Raw genomic sequence first — 24,560 nt, forward strand, 5'->3', positions numbered from 1 at the left:
GGGAGGGTGGGGGGAGGAGAGAGTGGAGGTGGGGTGGGAGGGTGGGGGGAGGAGAGAGTGGAGGTGGGGTGGGAGGGTGGGGGGAGGAGAGAGTGGAGGTGGGGTGGGAGGGTGGGGGATGGAGAGAGTGGAGGTGGGGTGGGGAGAGTGGTGGTGGGAGGGTGACGGGTGGGGAGAGTGGAGGTGGGGTGGGAAGAGTGGAGGTGGGGTGGGAAGAGTGGAGGTGGGGTGGGAGGGTGGGGGGTGGGGAGAGTGGAGGTGGGGTGGGAGGGTGGGGGGTGGGGAGAGTGGAGGTGGGGTGGGAGGGTGGGGGGTGGGGAGAGTGGAGGTGGGGTGGGAGGGTGGGGGGTGGGGAGAGTGGAGGTGGGGTGGGAGGGTGGGGGGTGGGGAGAGTGGAGGTGGGGTGGGGAGAGTGGAGGTGGGGTGGGAGGGTGGGGGGTGGGGAGAGTGGAGGTGGGGTGGGAGGGTGGGGGGTGGGGAGAGTGGAGGTGGGGTGGGAGGGTGGGGGGTGGGGAGAGTGGAGGTGGGGTGGGAGGGTGGGGGGTGGGGAGAGTGGAGGTGGGGTGGGAGGGTGGGGGGTGGGGAGAGTGGAGGTGGGGTGGGAGGGTGGGGGGTGGGGAGAGTGGAGGTGGGGTGGGAGGGTGGGGGGTGGGGAGAGTGGAGGTGGGGTGGGAGGGTGGGGGGTGGGGAGAGTGGAGGTGGGGTGGGAGGGTGGGGGGTGGGGAGAGTGGAGGTGGGGTGGGAGGGTGGGGGGTGGAGAGAGTGGAGGTGGGGTGGGAGGGTGGGGGGTGGAGAGAGTGGAGGTGGGGTGGGAGGGTGGGGGGTGGAGAGAGTGGAGGTGGGGTGGGAGGGTGGGGGGTGGAGAGAGTGGAGGTGGGGTGGGAGGGTGGGGGGTGGAGAGAGTGGAGGTGGGGTGGGAGGGTGGGGGGTGGAGAGAGTGGAGGTGGGGTGGGAGGGTGGGGGGTGGAGAGAGTGGGAGTCGGGTGTAGAGAGAGTGGGGGTGGGGTAGAGAGAGTGGGAGTCGGGTGTAGAGAGAGTGGGGGTGGTGTAGAGAGTGGGGGTGGGGTGGGAGGGTGGGGGGTTGGAGAGAGTGGGGGTGGGGTGGGAGGGTGGGGGGTTGGAGAGAGTGGGGGTGGGGTGGGAGGGTGGGGGGTTGGAGAGAGTGGGGGTGGGGTGGGAGGGTGGGGGGTTGGAGAGAGTGGGGGTGGGGTGGGAGGGTGGGGGGTTGGAGAGAGTGGGGGTGGGGTGGGAGGGTGGGGGTTGGAGAGAGTGGGGGTGGGGTGGGAGGGTGGGGGTTGGAGAGAGTGGGGGTGGGGTGGGAGGGTGGGGGTTGGAGAGAGTGGGGGTGGGGTGGGAGGGTGGGGGTTGGAGAGAGTGGGGGTGGGGTGGGAGGGTGGGGGTTGGAGAGAGTGGGGGTGGGGCGGGAGGGTGGGGGTTGGAGAGAGTGGGGGTGGGGCGGGAGGGTGGGGGTTGGAGAGAGTGGGGGTGGGGCGGGAGGGTGGGGGTTAGAGAGAGTGGGGGTGGGGCGGGAGGGTGGGGGTTGGAGAGAGTGGGGGTGGGGCGGGAGGGTGGGGGTTGGAGAGAGTGGGGGTGGGGCGGGAGGGTGGGGGTGTAGAGAGAGTGGGTGTGGGGTGGGAGGTAGAGAGAGTGGGGTGGGAGGTAGAGAGAGTGGGGTGGGAGGTAGAGAGAGTGAGGTGGGAGGGTGGGGGGTAGAGAGAGTGAGGGTGGGGGTTAGAGAGAGGTGGGGTGGGATGGGAGGGTGGGGGGTAGAGAGAGTGGGGGTAGGGTGGGAGGTAGAGAGAGTGGGGGTGGGGTGGGAGGGTGGGGGGTTGGAGAGAGTGGAGGTGGGGTGGGAGGGCGGGGGGTGGAGAGAGTGGAGGTGGGGTGGGAGGGGGTGGAGAGAGTGGAGGTGGGGTGGGAGGGTGGGGAGAGTGGCGGTGGGAGGGTGGGGAGAGTGGAGGGGGGTAGATAGACTGGAGGTGGGGTGGGAGGGTGGGGGGCAGAGAGAGTGGGGCTGGGGTGGGGGGCAGAGAGAGTGGGAGAGGGTAGATTTTTGTCGAGTGAGCAAGGGTAGGGTGTGTGGGAGTAGGGACAGCGGGGTTAGGGTGGGTGGGGTAGAGAGTGGATTGGGTGGGTGAGAGTAGAGAGGGCATGGGTAGGGTGGGTGCTGGTAGACAGGGAGGGAGGGTGCGGGCGTAGAGAGGGTGGGGTAGAGGGTGCGGATTGGGTGGCTGAGGGCAGAGAGCGTGGGGGTACGTTGGGGGTAGGTTGGCTGGGGTAGAGAGAGTGGGGGTATAGTGGGTGGGGGTAGAGAGGGTGGGTTTTTGTAGAATGAGCAGGGCTAGGATGGGTGGGGTTAGAGAGAGCGGGGGTAGGGTGGGTGAGTGTAGAGAGGTTAGGAATTGGGTGGGTGAGGGTAGAGAGGGAGGGCTAGGGTGAGAGGGTGGGGTAGGTGAGTGGTGTTCGAGAGTGTGTGCATGATAGTAGTTTGTTCGTTTTTACACCCAACCAAGCAGCCTTGGGTGGACTTGTCAATAGTAGCCCAAAGAAAACCCAACCACTACACGTAATGGGCAGGGCTTGCCCTAGGATTTGCGGAGCCCTGGGTGGCATAAGATGTGCCGGAGTCCTTATTTGCATAAATGGTGAGATCAGTGATATTACAGAACATTATATCACAGAATGAGTCTTTAATATCCAATGGTATCATGGGAAGTTACATTAAAAATGCATTGTCATGAGTAAGGCAGGAGACAAACTGACGTCCAGTTAGTATATAATGTGTCACTGTTAACATTTACCTATGCAGCAATATCGGGAGTGAGGCTTTATTTGGACGTAGCAGACTCTGTGAGCTGAACACCTTGTAGAGACTTCTGATTTTGGCAGACAGGCATAGTGAGATAGAAGAATTGGCCCGGGAGCACACACTTGGGTATCAAATTCCGACTTCGCCACTTCATCTCGGGAGGATAGCTCAGGGGCAACGTGCTCGCCTTGGAAGCTAGACGACACGTTCGATCCCTGGGTCCGCGCTTAGAAACCTCTGGGTATTAAGCACGTTATAAATAGCCTATCATATCATATCAGTCTGAAGCAATTCAGGCACTTGAACACATGTCTTCCCAGATGTCATTATATAAATATTATTTGCAAAAGGTCTTTTTGAAACTTTGGGTTGAATACACTATCTGACTGTGAAAGGCATTGCAAAAATATGGTGATTGTGTTTTGCCAACTCAAGTTTACTGCCGTTTTTCAGAAGATTCACAATTGCTTTTATTTTTGTGTATATATTTGGACATATTGTCCAAACTAGAACTGTGGTTTTATTTCAGAAGCTACAGATCCGGATTACTTTCACTGGCAAACGAAATGAACACAAAGCAGGTTCCAAGGATGTCACCTCAGGGCAGGCATTTAACCTGAGGCTGACCGGGCAGGTTGTATATACAGCAGGTTGCCTCATAGTGCGATCGAGCCTATTTAGGTCTTGATGGGGTAAGAGTAAGCAATTTCGTAAGTCTTTAAACAAATGTTAACAAAATGTTAACAAAATGATACATGGCTCAAGTCCTTAAAAAAAGTTGGGTGCTCAACAATATACGCATAGGAGTCGAGTACACAGGGGGCAAAGGGCACAGTTGCACACGTTCTGCTTCAACAAAAGGGGGCAGGAATGTCATTTTGCCCCGGTGGAGATTCTACAAAGTGTTTACATGGGGAGACCAAAAATGGAGCAAACAACTCCGGATTGTGTTCCATGCTCCTCTAAATCACTGAGTGTGGCACGATGTCTGTCTTCCCTCCTGTGGGTTCAGGCTTGGTGAGGTGTTAGCATTCACGCTGCAAAATGATCAAGTACTGCTCACTTCAAAATGAGAAGGGAGCCTCATCAATGTACTCCCTGATCCTTCACTGGAGGGTGACAACAGGTCAAAACTGTTTGACGGGGTGCAGGAATTAAAGGGGATCTGTTGCTGAGATGCTATGTTCATACCTTCCTATAAATCTATTGCTTCTGTTCCTATTCCTGCTGCAAAATGTGCTGTAAAATGTGTTGTTTCGCCCCCTGGGGATGTGTAGAGCTCCCACGCTTCACTCGGTGTGGGAACTACTGTCCCCATAGTGAAAATCAAAACTGGGCACCTATGAATACACGCACTGTTAGTGTACATATCTGAAAATGAATTGTACAAGCTTAGTTCAATTGACCTTTCCCCTTAGAAGAAAGTGCACAAAACAAAAGAGCATTGGCATTTTAAAAAAATGAACACCACCAGAAAAATGACCTGAGAGGTGAGATTGTTCAATTAGAATTCTGGCAAAGTATAAAAGTGCCCACCTTTTAATCCCAACAGTCTGTAGAGAAATATTCCTGGGAAAACAAAATCCCAATATGAGACATGTGTTATGATGGCACTTTTTAGTGGTCTTCTAGGTAAGCGTCTGCACTCAACATAACAACCTCGGTGAAATCCTTGTAGCCAAACACTTGAACAAGTTTCCCAGCCTCAAATCACCCAAACGAGGTAGCGTCCGCCCTCTGAAATAAGTGTGCCCGCCCACGTGTATCCTCTACATGTGCCATGAAAAGCAACACATAGCCACAATGAGGGGAAATAACTGCTCCAGAATTGCAACCGCTTACCACATCCTGGGCACATATAAATGATTTTCTTGCCCTCTCCTCTTTTTCCCCCATCCCATGCTTGGCTTTGAACAGTATACCATAGTAAGGCATTCGCAACCATATAAAAATCCTTAAAGAAACATATTAGGCAAAAAGTGTACAATTGTGGCATTATTCTCCTCCCATCTTGAATGGGAGACTACAAATACCAGAATGCAATTCAGCAGAAGGCAAACAATGGTCTTGGAGTTTTGAAAATGTACTGTCAAGACTAATAAAAGGTAACACGTGGAAAGGTTACCTGTTTGTGTTTCACTATTTGACAAATATGGGCTTCATATATGGTGTGATGAAAATATAATATTCTACCAAAAATAAACGCTTTTTGCTGTGTTCAATATGAACATCTGAAAATAATGTAGTTAGTTTAAAGCTGCTTTGTGTTCTTTAGGTTGAGTGTAGCTTTATGCTTTGTCTGTGCTTTTAGAATAAAAATTACCCTTTGCATTTCTTAATACAGAAACGTTCAGAGCTTCTTGCCCAAAACAATGGTCTCTTTGATGACCCATGAGGTATAACTTGATCCTACTTTAAAAGCTGGGCTAGAACAAAGAAAGTGATGAGCCATAATGATGTGTCCTGCAGCATTTGATGGGCCCCTGGGAGGGGGGTATTTGTCTTAAGAGCATCACAAAGGTTTGGCAGGTGACACTGTGGCCTCACTCAGACAAACAAACACGCGAATTGTACAAGGAAGCAGCACAGCCCCTCTTTAAAATAATGTGACTTGGTATAGCCCAGGCAGGCACTGCAGAGTCCCCTCTGACATGGGGTCCTGGGCCACCGCAGAGACTGTCCATGCCTCGGCCCAGCCCTGGTGATGGAGGTGGGGTGGGTGGGGTTAGAGAGAGTGGGTGTTCGAGGTAGTGAGAGTGGGTGTGGGGTAGGTCATTGTAGAAAGGCCGCCTCAGGAGGATGAAAAAGAAATCTGCTTCCAAGAGCAGGCCAAAATATTACCCAATTTTCGGTGATAAATAGCCCAATATGAAATCCCTGCATAGCTGGGAAATGGAAAGCCCGGCACCCGACTTGCTTCTTAGAAAGCTGCCAATTGGTGTAAATATTGTTACAGAACTTCTCATTGGGTATTACGGTGGACGAGTTTGGAAAGGAGACTTTAGTGATTTGGCTGTGTCATGCCGTGGCACTGCCCATGGCTACGCCAAGCAGATATTCTTAGTTCAGAACACCCATTTAACACTCAAACAAAAAGGCATTACCCCATTTACATAATTTCCCAGCACAATAATAAAGGATAAATAAAACAGTCACTCTCCCAAACAAGAGGATTTTGTAATTTCATGATGGATTGTGTGCGGACTTGCAAACCACTTGTTTTCCTGCTCCGCCAACATGCAAAGCAGCCTAGCGAGTCCAAGCTGATTTGAATGGGACAGGAGAGCTGAGGTGACCTCAGAAAGACTGCAGGAAACTGGCAATTTCTCACAAAAGGACAGAGGAAAGCAAGTCATCTGCGCCCTAGAGCCTTTTCATAGAAAAGTCAGCATTAATTAACAATTGCCAGCCCACATGGTGCTTATATTAATTGAGGAGATGCGCAAACATATCTGCTGGCGCATAACTCAAGATCCAAAAGGAGAGTAGCTTGATGCTTTGGGAAAACAGAATGCCTCCATGCTCAGTATTGTGGAGGAAACGATCTCCATGAGAAACAAATGGAAGTCATTTATTAGGTATTCGGTATTAAACACAGGTAGAATCCTCCTTCAAAGCCTGACTGGAAAACGTAGCAACTGCATTTGGAAAAAACAAAATGCATGCGACCGCATGGCGTGGAGGCCGGCAGATGTTCAGGAAAAACGAAATGCCATCAGCATGTTTAGCAACACTTTTCAGCCTCCACAACTGGAAGTTATATTTTCAAGCACTGGGCTATCTATGGAAGTCTTTGTCTCCCTGGCTCCTATTTCTTGGTCACTTTTTCTGGGCTTGTAAACTTCCAAAAAGCGCTTAACTGAAGCAGTGACTGACTGTGCTGCTGTCCTTTCTACGGCTCCTCAGGGTCTGGACTGTTTGTAGTGGAAACAGCAAAATCAGTTCGAGGAACCTGAGGGAGAGTGGTTGCGTAGCAGCAAAAACTGGGCAGATTTTTTAAATGAGCATCACCGATCTCAACACTTCTACACAGCACGAGGCTCATAACGAGTATGGTAGTGCAGTAAGAAAGTGGGTGTAATGGAATAACCGCCACATTTACAGCACTGACATATAATACGTTCGGTGGAAAGTGGAGGAACTTCCTCCTGCAAAAGGTCCAAAAAATGGGAGTAATAACCACCGGCAGATTCGCCACCAACAGCAATTCCTCCAGACCCCAGTGGAGTTCTGGGGCATTTACCTCTCGCTGCAAGACAACATCATGGTGGTAAGGGTACATGGGTTTGGCTGTATTTCTCTGCCAAACTTGTGATGACACTCGAAATAGACGATTGAAATCTTTCCGAATCTAGCCTCTGAAGACGCACATGCTGAAATGAATACGGTTTTAATCTCAAGGTACCATTGCTTAAAGTAACGTACCGGAATTGTTCTGCCGGAATACATTTCCCAAATCGTCATTCTTGCAGCAGATCCAAATTTTAGTCTGCCTCCAAAGACATTACGGTTACATCTTTGAAACAGTCCACCCATCCTAGGTCCCAGCGATGTCCTTACCCATTAGCTAGCCATAGACTGTACCAATTTACTTGCCTGAACTACTGTGCTAACCTTTCACGCCCCTCTGCTAACCTTGCCAACCTGAGAAATTACTGCCCAGAGCCAAACCTCCTGTGGTAGTCCAAATCCGGGACAAAGACTTTGGCTTCCATTCCAGAAATGTATTGAATCAAACATTGTGGAAATATGGCAGTCCAGGGTTATGCCCAGGTCATGTCATCCAGTTGGCCTCAGTGTCTGTCTGAGAGCGCATCCACGCACCCTTGCAATGCCCATCACAAGATCCCCATCCATGCTCCCCCTGCAGAATCTTGTTGCACTGCACCAAATCCATCATCTACCAAACCCAGAAGCCACAGGGGGCTCAGCGGAGCTCCATGGTGCGATGCAGATCTGACCTCACCAACCGTGAGCTAGGTTGTGCCCTTCACATGTGGTCACACATCAGTCTTCAGTGATGTCTACCAGATCAGCCCGAGATCACTGTGCTGCACAACATTTACACTCCCCCTAGCGTTATGCTCCGATTTACATGCATGTCATAGGCCAAGGGGTTCGCTTCCTATCTGTGTCACAACGTCTTTGAATCATGGGATTCATGGTGATCAGTGGACGTAATCTGAACAATTCCAACTGAGGCTATTTCCCAGAGGCCTGTGCAGTTGCTTTGATCTTTCCCCTACTCCAGTTCTTCTTCTTGTCAACCATTGGCATGTGCCAAATGTGCTTACACCAGAGCTTTCATTTCAATGGCAATGTAAGCATGCAATATTATGTAAGTGGCTCAATAAAGGCTCATCTTCCAGGTGGAGGCTTCTTCCAGTTATTTCTGCTCGCCACATATCTTCCAACAACTGCACAGTTGCGGCCCTTATCCTGAGCTATATACGCTTGAACTAGCCAGTTTCTTACAGGTGTGGACTATCTGAGATCAAACAGCTTAAATAAAAAGAGGAATTGCCTCCCCCTTCCTCTATCAGTATCTAATGTTGATGTCACTACTATCAGCCACTCACAGAGCAACTGTTGTCAGGTCAACGCTAAAGATTTGTACGCACTATTGCAAGACTCTGTCCATAGACCTTCCTGAACAAGCTGCAAATGGCTTAGATTGTGAGGGAGGTGGTCTTGTGCCATGACTTCGAGGTTTCCCTTGTTTTGCAAGCTAGCAAGTCCTTTTCATTGGTTGCCATCTCCCGATAGGATTAAAGTCAAGAAGCCTGTCGAAGATTAAAATGCTTTGCCAATCTTAACTCACCTGACGTGGTTCCCAAGATAGTTTACTATATCCCATAATTGGAGCGAGCACGCCGTATGGGATGTCCGTGTGGCCAGTTAATGCTTTGCTTTCATTACAATCAGAGAGAGGGGTTCGCCACTTGCAGTGCAAGTTACTAAAACAGTGTACTGCTTGCCGCCCTTCTCCTACCCTCAAGATTAGCGCTCAGATATAGAAAATGCAGTCTTCTCTTTAACCTCAGGAGCTAGGGAAACATGCCAATATTCCGAGGTGGATGTTATAGTGCAACGTCTGAGCTTTTCAATCCATTTATCCACCCTTGGCATGGGGTGAGAAAAAACAAAGGATAATTCCATTACCCTTTGACAGTCAATGCAGAACCACCGCTGGGTTTTACTACCAAAACTATTGGGGAGGACCATTGGCCTTGGGGAGCAGTCAATGACCCATAGGTCGAACACCATCTTCTTAATTTTGTCTTTTGCAGTGCATCTCAATAGGGTCTAAGCCATATTGGCTTCCCAGGCAAGGTATGGACGTGATAAAAAAATCCCTGACCAGGTTATTTTGACAATACACCTGGGAAATGCTGGATGAAGTTTCTTAAGTTCTGCTGTTGTGCAGAAGCAAGGTATTAAGGATGGGGTGTAGTTGGGGGATGATTGTATTACGCAGAGGAGGCCATGTGCATCAGATTACTATTTTCCTTCCATGACTTCAACCAGTTGATGTTATAGATTTGATTTTCTTGCATCTATCTGGTTGCTGTGCTCAGTAATTAAGGTCTCCCACCAGCTCATTGACTACATATGTTCCTTGTGACTTGGTTATGAGTTTGTTATCTGTAGAGGGTAACGACCCATAACCTGATCCCCCTGTAATAAGGCGCAGGAACCGGGTAAGAGACACACGACAATGTTTAATGGTGGTCAAATCAAATTGTAAGATACAATGAGAGCACCTGCACGACTTCTCTCACCCTCCTTCAACTGCCTATTCTAGAACCCCTGAATACACAACATTCTTCCTGGGTACTAGGAACTCTTCACCCTCTCACACACAACTATATAGATATTTACACCACACCCCCATTTTGAATTTCAAAAGCCTATTCTTTGGCTCAGACAGGCACTTTTGATTTTCTCCGGTCTCTTGCAGGCCTCTATATGATATTTCTGCTTTTAGAAGGCCACACATTAAAAAGACAGATTTATTTGGGCTCTTTTTGTGCTGCTTTCAAAAGCGGAAATATCACACTACTGGGGGGTGCCCCCCAATGTCTCCCAGGAAGCCATTCCCCTGCCCGCCCCCACCCTCTCCTGCACTGTTTTTCCCCTAGAAATTGGGGTCGAGGGGGTTTACCCCCGATCTTCCCTTTCCTTCCCCACCTCCCTAACCCCCAAAGCATACCCACTCAACTACCACAACAGACTCACTGATCCAGACACATGAACATGCAAACACTCACCTTTTCCCGCCCCCTTCTTTGCTCCATCTCCCTCCCTTCCACACACCACAAACATTCCTCCCCCCTCACACAGACACAGACACACACATAGAGACTCACTCACATAAACAAAATCCTCAAAACACTTACCTCGGGAATCTGCGTCTCCCCTCTTCCGGCCCTGCTGTGTCTGTCAGCCCCTGCATGCACTCGTGACAGTTCGATTCAGAAAGAATGCTCGGAGCAGTCTCAGAGTGGTCTTTCTAAATCGGTCTTTTTTAAATTCCTTTTCTAAAAATGAATTTTTCACTTACTGTTGCAGAGTTCCGTTCTAGGAGCCCGGTCTTCCAGCTCCACAGCAGCCATATTAGTTAAGTATTTTGTATGAATGACTGGGAGGCAGCGCAGCGTCCTGTTCATATATACAAAATACATTGATGTCAGCACCCCGGGTTTCTGGATTGCAAACCCGGGGTGCTAATAGCAATAATACCCAATCCGTCCACAGGATCGAGTGGTAACGGCACTGGGCCCATTGTTAACGTTAACCTCACTGAGCTTAAAGCCAAAATAATTAAATACTTCTATGCGTGGAGGAAGAGCCGAGATCTACCCAGCTTGGATGCATACAAAAAGAGTTGTGAACGCAAACTCGGATAGCAAGGAGCTATTCAAAATTCTAAAGGAACAAGAACAGCCAAAGGGTCCAAATAAAGACCCTATACTAAAAAACAAGACATGGTTTGTTTGTTTTTTTGTTTTTATTACTTGTATTGCGCACCAGACCCATGGGTAACCGGGTGCATTTTTATATGACAACTTACAGCTTGGTTACAAAAACACATGGCAAATAAAGAAACAAGAAATATACAAAGAATATACACAAAAGGCAGGAATAATGGTGCACGTATTTACAGTCCCACTTCAACAGGCAGTAACTGCTGGAAAGTAGGTGTGTGCAAAAATGCAGAGGTGGAGAGAAATGCCGGATAAGTCCAGGCAGATTGGTGGTCCGTTATTTGTCTGAGTTTTAATCCACCTTGTGAGGTTGTGTCGGAAAGTGAAGTATGGTTTATCTGTCCGCAGGGTGGGTGGTAGGGAGTTCCAAAGTTGAGCTGCTTTAACCTGAAAGCTACAGCCACTGACTCTGGACAATTTAAATCTAGGTGTAGAAATGTTGTTAGCGGATCTGGTGAGTCTTGTTGGTTTTGTTCTCATGAATCTCACAGAAAGGTAATGTGGTGCGGCATTGTTTAGACATTTGTAAACAAGTGAGGCCACTTTTAGCTGGATTTTCTCCTGAGTAGAAAGCCAGTTGTTGGCCCTTCTGAGTTCAGTGATGTGGGCTCTCCTGGGAATGCCTAGTGCTGCTCTAAGCGCGTTGTTCTGCAAGATTTGAATTCTTTTGATAACTTCCTTGTTGGCCCCAATATAGAGCGAGTTGCAATAGTCCAACTTTGATAACACGAGCGCTCTCGCAAGTGTGATGCAACTGTTGTTGGATAGGAAGGGTTTGCCTGCTCTTATCAATTTGTAGAAGCCATCGCGTTAACCTGCTTGTTGAAAGAGAGGGTAGAGTCCAGGTAGAAACCCAGAGTTTTTATCGCGTGAGCGGTTGTGATTTGGTTATTTTCAATGTCAAAAGAGGAGTAGTTGGGGCCCAGTTTTTTGAGGGTAGCGGGTGTGCCAAGGATAATGATTTCAGTTTTGTCATCATTCAGGCATAGTCCATTAGTGGCCATCCATGCCTGGATGATGAGATACACCCTGTTCACCAAGGCCAAATCCTTATCATAATCACCAGTAAGTGGTAGGAGAATCTGAGTATCTGCATAGTTAGTGTAGGTGATACCAAGAAGGTCCAGATCATCAAAAAAGGGCTTCGTGAAGATGTTGTAGAGTGTAGGAGAAACGCAGGATCCCTGGGGCACGCCGCATGTGATGGGGATGGAGTCTGCTTCCGCGGTGGTATTGAGGAAGGATTGGATCCAGTGTGTGGCTTCTTCAGAGAAGTGTGCAGCCACGTCCAAATGCCTACAAAGGACCTTGTGGTCAACAAGGTCAAATGCAGCTGATAAGTCCAAAAGGAGGAGTAAGGCTGGTTTTCCTTGATCCCTTAGCTCATCAATTTGTGCTTTTAGGTCTAAAAGGGCTGTTTCGGTCCCATGCTGAGGACGGAAGCCAGACTGCTGTACTCCTAGCAGGTTTTTGGTTTCAAGGTGTTTCTGAATTTGTGAATATGCCACTTTATCTATAATATTTAGGAGGAATGGCACGGTGGTGATTGGGCGGTAATTCGTGGGTATGGCTGGGTCTAGCGTCTGTTTTTTGAACAGTGGGAGTACCCAGGATTCTTTGAGATTACTTGGTATATATCTTGTTGTGAATGAGGTGTTAATGAGTTGGTGCATCAATATTCAGACAGTTATGATCAGTAAATTGGAAAGATAAAAGAGAACATTGCAGAAAGAAGACTATCCTTTAAAAAAGATCCTGGTGCAAATCTCTATGACATCCCAGCAAAGGGCGACGGGCATCAGACCTTTAACTTCTCGCCCGTTTCTGAAGCAGAACTAAGATCATCTTTTAGCTTAAAACCACGAGCTGTAAGGGGGATCCCTGCTCCACCATGGTCATCAAGGAGTGCTCTGCCATTATTATTCCAGCTCTCACGAAATTTGTCAACACCTCCTTTGCTCAAAATTGCATCCCAAAGGTTCTCAAGCACGCCTGGATCACTCCCCTGCTAAATAAAAACCAACCTATGTCCTCTGACCCCGACAAATTACAGACCCATCACCAATACCCCATTTCTTCTGAAAATACTGGATAGGGTTGCTTATAACCATATATCACATCATCTCAATAGCTCACAGATCCTGAAAAAATATCAATCCGGATTCCGGCAGAATCATGGGACAGAGACTGCTCTTCTTGCGCTTAAATCCCAGCTGCTTCAACCTTGGATAATGGTCAAACATCCTTGCTTATGATTTTAGACCTTTCGGCTGCCTTTGACATGGTGATCTTTCCATCTTGACCACCAGGTTAAGGGACATTGCCCACTTCTTGGACCAGGCCACACAATGGATCACTTCGTTCTTGAGCGGAAGGCAGGGGAGAGTTGCTAGTGGGGTAGCAGAGACGAAAGCAGTCCCTTTGTTGTATGGGGTTGCCCAGGGAACATGTGTATCACCATGTCTTCATAACATCTTCATGGTGCCATTCTTCCAATGCTAGAACAGGAGGGTATCCCAGTCATCCACTACGCAATTATGAGAAAAGTATCAACAAAGCATATCACTCCATCCACACTTGGATGGTTTTGAATGGCCTGGCATTGAACAGTGATAAAACAGAGCTCATGATTGGTGGCACTGACATAAAGTTTGTGAAATTAGGCCCAATGTTTAAATGTTTTAACACAGACAACTGTAACATCGAGGTGAAGAAAAAAGGAAAACTCTAGGTATAATTTCGGACAAGAACTTGAACATGAAAGCCCAAGTGAGCAACCTGGTCTCCCTCTCATCATATTATATATTATATCAAGTTACTTAGATACTTCTGTCCACTGATATCGGAAAAAAACACAGAGGGCCTCATTACGAGTATGGAGGTAGTGTTACGCTCACCTGGCTCCCACAGGGGCGTCGATCGGACCCGGACAGCTGCGACCTCCTCCTACGTGAAGCGTAGTGCAGAGATGACAGACTGGACTGGCCCGCCTAATCTCGTCTGCTTGACCCATAGAAGTATTCTCCTGCAAGTGGAGATAGGGATTTAGCCACCCATGGATTTTTGTAATGGCACCCCACTGTTCTCCCCACTAATCACCACCGATATTCACTTTCAGTAAGCTCACCTTATGTTTGTAAATGATGAGCTCTCCATCCTGCGCGGAATGCAGGGGCGCGTAGATACCAGTTACTTCACTGGTTTGAAGGTGTTGGAAGAGTTCCGGATGAATATTGACTCCGAGGTTCCAGGCGAGAACCCGTAAGTATAAAGTTCAAAGAGTTCAATATGTCCGATGTTCACTCTTATACCTTCCTTTCTTGTGTTGCAGCTGGGTCCAAGGGAAGATTGTCTTGTGGCATCTGATGGTGTTCAGGTAAGAGTCTGTATTACCCAACACTGTCCGGCAAAAGATGCGTGTGTTTAAATTGCTGGTTTCACTCTCCTTACAGGTGCGGCGTAAGAAGTTGCGGTTTGTTACAGAATAATGCCTCCGGTTGTTAATCAGGTAAGTCTATGGTGGAGAGGTTGTATTTGTTGGCTCTCTCGGCTCACCTTATGTTTCTTTTGTCCCCTAGATGGTGGAATTCGGCGGAGAAAATGATGGAGGCTGCGCCGGATCGAAAAATGCTGTGAGGACTGGTGAGTATGGCGCGGCGCTGCAGCTGGCGATGCGACGCGTGTAGAATAATGTCCCTTTCAAGTTCGAAGACGTGATGGATCCGGAAATTCAGGTAAGGATCGAAATAATATCTGTTTTCTAACCTTTCCTTCTTCTTTCTTCTATTGCTAGGAGCTCTGGATTCGAGACGGGCGTGGCTGAAGACTGGATGCTGACTGCAGGCATGATGAGCGTTACGCTGCTGGATGCAGAATAACGCAAAGCATGTGCTGCTGTTCGGGCGTGGTTTAAATAGCCTCCAAAGTAGTTCCAGGTAAGAAGACCCTCGAACCACACCCGAGTAAAAAATAGTCCCTGTAGTAAAATAGTCCCATCCAGGCCTCATGTTGGCTTGGATTCATTTGCAGCATGGTCTGCATGAGGTAAGTAAAGTCTATGAGCCTGGCGCCTATGGCGCCAGGACGGATTTCTATTATGAGCCTGGCGCCTAAGGCGCCAGGACTGAACCCAGACAGCCCCAGCCGGGGCTATTGAGGTTTTATTAAATATCTGGATGCCTGCTCCCGGGGCTGATGGGCTTGATCCGGATGCCCGGGGGTAGGCATCATGACAGGTAGCCATGCCCTTAAAAAGGGCATGGCTGCCTCCATACCGGGTCTCAGTACCGGGTTCCTTCAATGAGGAATAACCAGGTTATGCTGATGGAGGACCCGGTAATTCCTCCTTGAAGGGACCCATCCCCATTCCCATTTCAGCCCCCATAGGGCTCAATGGGAATGGGGAGGAAGCTAATAACGGGCACGTTAATTACAGCCTGTTATTAGCTCCCTGTTCCCCTTGCGGGACCCGCTAAGGTACGCCTGGTTTTTACCAGCCGTCCTTAACGGGTCCCGCAAAGGGAACCTCCTAATAGGGTGTCCCGTAATGAAGGGTGCCAGTCCCGTACCGGCACCCTTCATTATGGGAGCGCATATGTTATAATTAGGCCCAGAGACTTTAGCCAGAGCCATTATTGGATCAAAAATTGATTATTGTTGTAGCCTCTTAATCGGCATTACACAAGCAGATTTCAACTGCCTCCAGGTCATTCAGAATTGTGCAGGGAGGGTTGTGAAGGGTCTGAGATGGAAGGATCATGTGTGTCGGAGGCAAGACAAAGCCTGCATTGGCTTCCCATCAAAGCCGCCACAGTACACTTTAGGATGCTACTCATTACACATAAATGTCTCACATGTCATATGCCAGTCTATCTATTAGAAGCCATTGTGAAAAAGCAAAGCCCCAAATCCCTAAGATCCAACAATACCAATCTCTTAAAAACAGCACGCTGTAAAACAAAGTCCGCAATGGAGCTTTTAACATAGTAGCTCCACTAGCTTAGAACGTCCGGCCCCAGACCTCAAGAATACTGAGTCCACAGGCATGTTTAAGAAGAAATTGAAGACACTTTTATTCTGTTAGTCTGTTCGAAACTCTAAATCAGTCCTGCTCATGACTCTTGACCCCCCTCTCTTTACTTTGTGCTTCGTCTTGTCTTGTTTTACGTTTGCGCCCTTATGCCCTTGGGTACCTGGAGCGTGGTTGAAATGTAAAGTAAAGTAAGGCCCTCGCTGTTGAATCTTGGGCCCGCCGGATCAGTGTTATTGCTTAAATATTAGAAATCAGAAATATAATTAATGATAATGCATTAGACCTATCCAATTTAGAAACGGGTACGTCAATAATGCGTAATGGTTGTAAGGATACCCTGGGAATAACCCCCCACGTGGTCCTTGAGGTGATGATAGACCCTGGCCAAAGTAATAACACACAGTCCTGAGTTTTCACCACCCCCGAATATCCATCAGATGTGTGTGCAGGCAATTTTCATGGAGGTACGTTTGAAGGGTTGGAGAACATGTAATTGGAATGAATTATCGCCATCCTTGATTGCATTATTTTCGGTCCTTTATAACAACCCATTGGGCTGAGTGGATAATTTCTCTTGATGGGCAAAGTTCGGGGAATCTTGTAGGTACTGCACCATTTTAGAGATTTTATAGCCTTTGGAGGGGTCTATTTTAGTAGTTCTGCACCCTCTAAGATGGGGGTCTGCAAACTGTAGCTCACCCCATGTTTTAGGCTTCAACTCCCATGAGGCCTCACCAATAACTATGCTGGCTAGGGATCATGAGGGTTGTAGCCCAAAACATCTGGAGACCCAAAGGTTGCAGACCCCCCAGAGAATAAAATGTGTTGACATATCAATTGGACAATGGGATCCCCCTACTTCACAGGATAATGGTTTGTTCCATTGTTGATAAGCATGACCATAACATCACCTTTATTGCCTCAATCTATTACCTCTGTTCCCACATCAACTCCGTGGTCATCAGCTAATCCAGACTTGGGACCAATGCCTCAGGGAACTGGGGTCTTTATGTTGGTCATAGCTAAGACCCTGCCTCCAGAGCATATTACCATGCCCTCAGCACTAGGTAAGGCTAACCTAGCTTCCCCTGTGGCAGCCCAATGTGGAGGTTTAGCAGTGGGAGACAAACCTCCTTCAGGGGGATGCAGAGGTGGTCTTACCCAGTGCACCCTGTGTTGGGATCTGTGAATCACATTTCGACCACCATTTGTCACAGCTGCAGCCTCAGAACACCCACCCCACACATGCACACAATATGTTTCAACATCTTGATTAACTATATAAATGGGGTTGCTTAAGTGATACAGGATAGTTACAAAAATCAAAGGATGAAAAATCTAACTTAAACAGTGGAAAGGAGGACCAACAAAGCTTCAGTGAAAGAGCATAGTCTAAAGGACTGGAGGCCCAGAGTTCAATTTGTAGTTTAGATTAAAAAAAACCCTGGGCATCCACACAGTCACATCACTTTTGTTTTTTAAGTTTCCCAGCCTACTTCTTTCAGAATGATGTCACCTTCTTTGGGGCTTGGAGACTTTGTCTTGGCTCTGGTCTTTGTCTTGATCTTGACTTAGCCTTGTACTTTGGCTTGGTTTTGCTCTGTGTCTTGGACCTTGGTCGTAGGTCAAGGTGAATGCCTCACAACGTTACTGGGTCATGAACTGCCTGGTACCCCTCTTGCCCTATGGGTTTCTCTGCAGGTAGATATCTGCCCGCACCCTACTGGGTGCTTTAAGGTGTGATTTATCCAACTCTACATGGGTTCTCAAATGTTAGCAAAGGTTTATTATGTGGGATAGGGGCCTCACAACTCCCACCAGTATCTAGAGATCCCATCTGGCGTCACTCTAATGGTTTAGGTATATAGAGTATGGCCCCTGCCAGTCTTTGGGCATATGCACTTTATCATGCCTCTCAACCTAGCCTATCCATTCGACCTTGCTTCTCCTAAGCTCTGGCTCCACTTTCTAAGCCAACTCCTTTTCCCACAAGCTGACGCTGGTTGACCACCTTTGCTGGGCCAACAGGTTTGTCTCTCCAAATTCTCATTCCTAAACTGTTACGAATAGCATCTCTCTCTCTCAGGAACACCATAATTTGACCCACCAGTTTAAGTCGCTTTTTCCACTTTTTAATACTGGTGCTGAGTAAATGATGTTCGAGGGATATCATTCATGGGTCCATTTCCCATTAGCTTTGTGCACTGTGACTGGCCCTGGGCCAATGGTTCTGCCTCTTCACCATTAGTGTGGTCCGTGTCTGGGTTTCCATGGAGGGGCTACGCATCTCTTATGAATGAGAACCAGCCTGTGCCCTGGCTCCGCGGCACAAGGTTACAATTACCCTATCCACCCTGTTGTAATCGTGTGGTGTTAACATGGCAGCCAGTCCACTGTATTGCTCAGTCCTACTTTAGGCTTGGGCTGGTGGGCCTGTCCACCCCCGAACGCCAGGGTGATTGCTATATATAAGCACTCCCTTCAACATTCCACTCTCACAAATATACATGTCCTCAGAGGCATTCCATACACAATCACTCATGCAGAATGCAGGCGCATATTACAACAGTACTTTGCTGAGCACTGAGAATGCCGACCTCAATTGTTTGGTGGTTATCTACTTGCAGTGGTGTCTCAGTTTATGTGAGCAGTGTCTGCTGGTCACATTTCAACATGTTTATGTATAATGAGTTTTGCTTCCTGGTCTTGGAAATGTGGGTCTATTTGGGCTAACTCGAGGCTATATACTGAGTCAAGGGGGTTGACTTTTCTTGTTTAAGTTATTTTTATTTCAGTGGTCATCTTCTTGTAAATTTGCAGGTGGACCTCGAAGAAGTTTGTACAACTGCATTGTTATAGTAGGATTGAACGTTTTTCGATAAGGGATCCAGCAAAGGTTTATTTAGATACCGGTTGAAATTACAGCTCGTCAGCAACCGGTTTTGGCGCCAAAAAATACCTCAAAGCTACTCCATCGAGTCCCTGAACCTTCATGAAGGCAAAGATGCTCACTCACGTACCTTCCAGCTTTTGTTTGAAAGACTGGAAGGTCATTTTAATTGCATTCAATTTTTGAGTCTCAAATAAAGCAAAAGCTTTGAGTTAGCACAGCCGGTCACTCTTACAAACCGGGGTTTGAGAAGTTAAAGCGGTCTCTTTTTTTCTACAGACTGGTCGCAATGTACGCATTTTAAAATGGATTGGTGGGATAGCGACACTAACGCTGCTAACATTTCCTAATGAAAACGAAATATCTTGGTCAAAGTTGTAGATTCAACAAAGCGATGGATGCATCTTGTTCTCCACATCCCCAGGAGGATATCACGAGACAGGAGTAAGTGATCGAAGGGGACTGCATCCAGCGAGGGGAGGGGAAAGACAGGCGATTGGCAAGATGACTCCAAGGCTGTGGACCTTCTGCATGGAAGAGGGTGGTGGTAGGACTATGTGCAAAGGAAAATGTTCAGAGGGACCAGTACTAGGATCCCCGTCTTAGCCGCAATCAACAGTAGCCAACTTTGCTACATCCTGATCTTAATGTGGGGGAGAATCAAGCAGTCGCCCTCTGACAACCTCCAAAACCTTCCTGAAGCCTAAGACCAATCAGGATGTGTGCAACAGGGACATGGCAGCCCCAACACGGACTGTTGAAGATGCAGCAGGAATGGACGGCATATGTAGACATTGGCCAGAACTGGCAATAGGGCCCATCCTACAAAGCCAGCATTGACCATAGCTCCAATGAAGGCCCATTCAAGCAGAATCATGCCAGACACATTGAGTGGACGCCTAAAGCTCTGCCAATCACCCCTAAATCACCAACCCTGACAGTGTAATAGACTGCATCGACTGTGATAACCAGAGCCTTGCTGCCAAGCCCCCAAACCATAGAAGGTGCTCCCTCTCGAAATTGGCGATCTCCATTTACCACCCCCGCATCGCCTTCAGGAAAGCCACAGAACCCCAACTTTCATTAACCAGTTTCTTCCCACTAGGCAGGCAGTCACCTTGCCCCCGTCCCTGTGCCTTGGTTCGATTGCACCCATGGGTGACTTCGTTTAAAAGGCACCCATTCCAAGCGACCTAGATGAATAGAACAGTGAACTGGTATCCAGTGATTGCAATGCAGACTCCTCTCCACGCACATTTTGCAGTGCACAATATTCAACCAAAAGAAATTCAGCTTCAATATATAAACGAAAGAAATGTACAGATGGCGAGTATGGGACAATGGATCACTTTTTAGGGACGGTAAGAGGTTGCATTTGGGGGCTAACCGTGGGACTGCGGCAGCTCCCCACACATTCTGATGCTTCTCTGAAGTGAATATAGGTTAAGATTAAAAAATGAAACATTCTGCAATGAAGAAGAAAAAAAATCAGCGGTGAAAAGACAGAGCCAAGACAGAGCCAATGAAATACCGCAAGAGAGGTACTGCTGAGGTCGCTGTGTCTCTGTGAGTGACTCGCTGTCCTTGTGGAACCTGGGAGTCTGTGACTGGATCCCATGCTCACATATTGGAGTATTGCTTAGGTCAGAACTGCGCACAAGTGCAATAGCCCCACTTTGCCTTCACCTTTTTGTAACTATCTCAAATGTGCATTATGATGTGAAAAAGAAACTGAATTCAAGCTAAAGAACTGGGAAGTCTGTGATCGCTGTGGCAAAAGAGAAACCTGAAAAGGAAAGGGCAACTGGACAACACGGGTTATTTTTTAAAAACTATTAACAACGGGTTGAATTGCCTCAGAAATAAGAAAGAAGAACAATACTTACTGCTCTTCGTAGATCTTCCTGCAGAAGAGAAGAAAAGAGAAGCAACCATTAAGATTAATTGATGACTAAGCACAATCAGAAACAGACATTTTGCTTTGTGCATGAAACTGTGGCCTGTGCCATCTGTAACACGCTCATACAGAACAGAGGCCGCCAAACAGCAACACAGCCCCCAACCTTAGTCTACGACGTGGAAAATGACACCCCACTTACTAGTGTGGAGGTGGCCGATTCTGCGATAAGCACACTCTTCCCTAGAGCCGCCTGAGTGCTCCTGATCAGGGGGTCCGAACTGGGTGCTCGGCTGGGCTGCATCAGTATGTGCCTGCAGGGGCAGTGGGGCATACCCGTAGACTCATATGCGCAGAGGGGTGCCAATCTGGCCCGGTTACATGTGGGTGACTGCAGGCCCAGAGGACTTGCTGGCACAGGGCGGAACTGGTGATCATGGTGGCACATAGGAGGGCTGGGGTGCCTAAGGGACACAGTCACAGGACAGCAGAAGCCCGGGGTGAGAGATGGGTCCCCAGAGACCTCCAAGCTGGGACGGCTAAAGCCCCTCCCCCCACTTTGACACAGCAGTCATCACTGTGTTGTGACGCCCAGCCCGAGGCTCAGCCCTAGAACCTAGAATTTACTTAAGCAAATACACTGCTCTCAGAGGTGAGAAAACTGGCATTGAAGAGAAGGTAGTGGCAGAGGAAAAAAAGCCTGCCATGGGGATATCAGTAGACCACCCTCCTCCATCCCCCATGTTGCAGCTAAAGGCTTAACTGATGGCTCAGCTTTTGGCCCATGCTTTCAATAATTACCATTAACTAAAGAAAGTGTATTTGTGTGCATGCGTGGATTGTATGTATGCATGCATGCATGCATGAATGAATGAATGCGTGCATGCTTGCGAGGGAGTGTGTAAGTGGGCGTATGTTTGTATGCTAGGAGGTGTCTGCAAGTGCACACCTATGAATGAATGCCGTGTGAATGCTGCACATTGAGCGTGTTAATGAGCGCACAGTCTAAATGTTATGGGTGCTCCTGTGACACACAGATCCGCTGTGTGGTTGCGTGACTAGTGGGTGAATGTGTCTATATCTCTGTGTGTAAGCACGCTGGGACCTGGGGATGGGCATTGGAGCATGACATTTTTTGACAAAGGGCACTGCATGTTTAACTGTCGCTTTGGGCAAAGGAAAGCCAACTGGAGTGTTTTTATTTATTTTTATTTATTTGTATTGCGCCATAACCCGTAGGCATCACGGAGCAATCCAGAGGGCCACTTACCAAAAATATAAGACTGTACGGACAACACATTAGTTAAACAGCGTTTTTAACTTCCTTCTGAATGGGGGGAGATTTTCTTCCTTGGGGAGGAGCTCTGAAGGGCGTTCCAAGCCATAGAGGCTTTCACAGAGAAGGAAAGGCCTTTCCCTCTTGCTCTTCTCACCCGAGGGACTACGAGCAGGTTCGCTGGGCTAGAGCACAATGATCTGGTCGGCACATGCCTGGTTAATATTTGTCTAAGGTATGTTGGGGCCTTGTCAAAACAACAGGCATTTATGAGTTAGTGTGAGGATCTTAAACTGGATCCTTTCCGTGATGGGCAGCCAGTGGAGTTCTCTCCTATAACTGGAGACATGTTCTTTCCAGGGATGTTACAAACTATTCTAACTGTGCTATTTTGAACAATCTGAAGTCTGTTTATATTCTGCTTACTGGCCCCACCACCCTCCAGGAGGGCATTACAATAGTCCAGCCGTGGCATGATAATTGCGCGAACCAGAGTTCTGCTTTCTGTGATGGTGGGGTTGGAGGGGGGTTTGAGGGCAATACTACAGTGGGGCTGGCCTGGATGTCGCTTACTGTGGCATGGAATGTTGTACTCACATTAAGGGCAAAGCCAACACGAGTGTTCTTACATGGGGAGGGCACGTTTCCTTATTTTGACTTGCCGTTTTATTTTACTTGTGTTAAGGTCAAAGGCAACATAAATATTCTTATATGGGGGAATATAACATGATGAGTGCAACATAAGTGTTCTTATATGGGGGAATTTGTGTAATGATAATATTTTATTTATATAGCGCTTTCACCAAAGCTCTGTACAAAGAACATATTTCCATAAAATGTATCACCCAACCGAAGTTTGCTCTCATTTAACCCGCAATTGTCACGGCGCTGGTACTACTCGGTGAGCAGGGAAAACACAGTACAGTACAGAGTAAGAGAGAGGTAACAAGGTGCAAAAGCAGCAGCAACATAGTAGTACAACGTCCATAGAGGAGGGTATAGATCAGGGAGGTCACTTTGAAGCGTGAAAAGCTGGGTTGGCCTTGCCAGGATTTGAACCTGCGAATCACACTTAGATTACAAAAGCATGCACTCAGCCCTCTGAGCTATCTTACCGGCTAGCCAGCAAGAGCATGTTTTCTTACTGTGGCATTGCAGTTTATCACTGGTGTTAAGGCCAAAGGCAACATAAGTATTCTTACATTAGGGTGGGGGCATTCGTTCAGCCTGCAAGGCAATGTTTTTGTACTGTGGCATGACATTTTTTACTGCCGTTAGGGGGAAAATACAAAATGAGGGTTCTTATATGGGAGTGGGGGATTTGTATAGCCAGGCACGATGTGTTTTCTTACTGTGGCAAGGCAAAGCCAATAGGAGTATGTTCTTACATGGGGATATTGGCATGTATTGGCAGAGCCAGCAAAAACATGCTTTGTTATAGTATCCTTACTGGCATTAAGCACAAAGCAAACATGATTATTTTCCTATGTGGGAATAGTGGCACATATAGGTGCACCAGAATGGACATGTGTGAGTACAATCAATATGAACATGCTTTTTTTTTTTACACTTGCAGAGTACTGGCATAAATATGAAAATGTGTTTGAAAATGCTCCTGTGCATTGTTGGTGGCTTGGCATCCAATGGACTTTTTATGTTTTACCTGGAAAAACCGACAGGAAACTGTCTTTTTACCTAATTTATCACAGAAAGCTTACTGAAAAATGCACTATTTTAACCCATTTAGAAATGTTTTTCAAGCGGATAATCGTCCCTTGATTGGTTCGCCCTCCCTCACTACGCTCTGTCACTCCTGTGCATTTGGCTGCGGGCAGAACAAGTGCCCTTCCTTCTGCAGGCTCGTCTTAGTGTGGGCCCTACTGCATTAGCTCCAGGCCCATGTGTTACAGCTGCATGGCTACGCCTCTGGTGTGTTGGTGTGAAAGATGGACCTAACGGGCCAAAGGAAAGCGTAATATCTACTCAGCCTCCAGGGCTTGGAGAGGGGGTGGTAGGACGCAGGGGGGCGGGGGGGGGGGCTGGAGGGGTTATCAGTAGTGCAATAGGTTTAATGTCCCGTCTCACTAACAGTTTTCAAAATTGCCATCCAGCCCACCCCTCCCCAGCATTTTGAGGCTGACTCCGCCCCTGCCTCCAAGGGGTCACGACCGAAGTGCAAGCCTCCCAGCTTGAAGGAAGCCGGGGCTTGGAGAGACAGGGTAATGACACGGGTCTTCCTGTTTCCACTCAGAGGAGCCGCGTGCGGCAGGGAAAGCAGAGAGCGTCCGAAAATAAGAGTAGGTTTCAAAATAATGTGCATGTTTGACAGAACGTGTGTGTGATTGTGGGGGCGGATGAGATGGAAGAGGAGATCAGGCTTGGTCTGGAGTCATCAAAGTGTCATATGGCAGTCAATGGGTCAATGTGAGTGACACTGGGCAAAACTGGTTGCAATGGGGTAGTTGTAGGGCAATGAGTGACCCGGGGCAAACAGAAGGCAATGTGGTGCCATGGGGCAAGTCAGGGAGCAGCGGGACTGGATACAAAGAAGTTCTAGTTGCAAGAATGACAGGGAAAAGGGGACAATGGAGCATTTATGGGAGCAAAGAGAGTGACGTGGGGTCATTAGGGGCAATGTGTGGGTACAAGAAGAGTTCCATGTGGAAAA

General features: G+C 48.1%; 1 protein-coding gene across 1 annotated transcript in view; it reads right to left on the reverse strand.

Moving 5' to 3' along the window:
- Positions 1 to 24,560, reverse strand: part of ARHGEF38 (Rho guanine nucleotide exchange factor 38) — a 372,213-nt gene that overhangs the window by 143,788 nt on the left and 203,865 nt on the right. The window contains exon 5 of the mRNA XM_069630953.1: positions 20,606 to 20,623. Within this exon, the coding sequence (XP_069487054.1) occupies positions 20,606 to 20,623 (18 nt within the window). The remainder of the gene's footprint in view (positions 1 to 20,605; positions 20,624 to 24,560) is intronic.

The sequence above is a fragment of the Ambystoma mexicanum genome, chromosome 6q (genome assembly GCF_040938575.1).
Source record: "Ambystoma mexicanum isolate Mex_15411 chromosome 6q, UKY_AmexF1_1, whole genome shotgun sequence".
NCBI lineage: Eukaryota > Metazoa > Chordata > Amphibia > Caudata > Ambystomatidae > Ambystoma > Ambystoma mexicanum.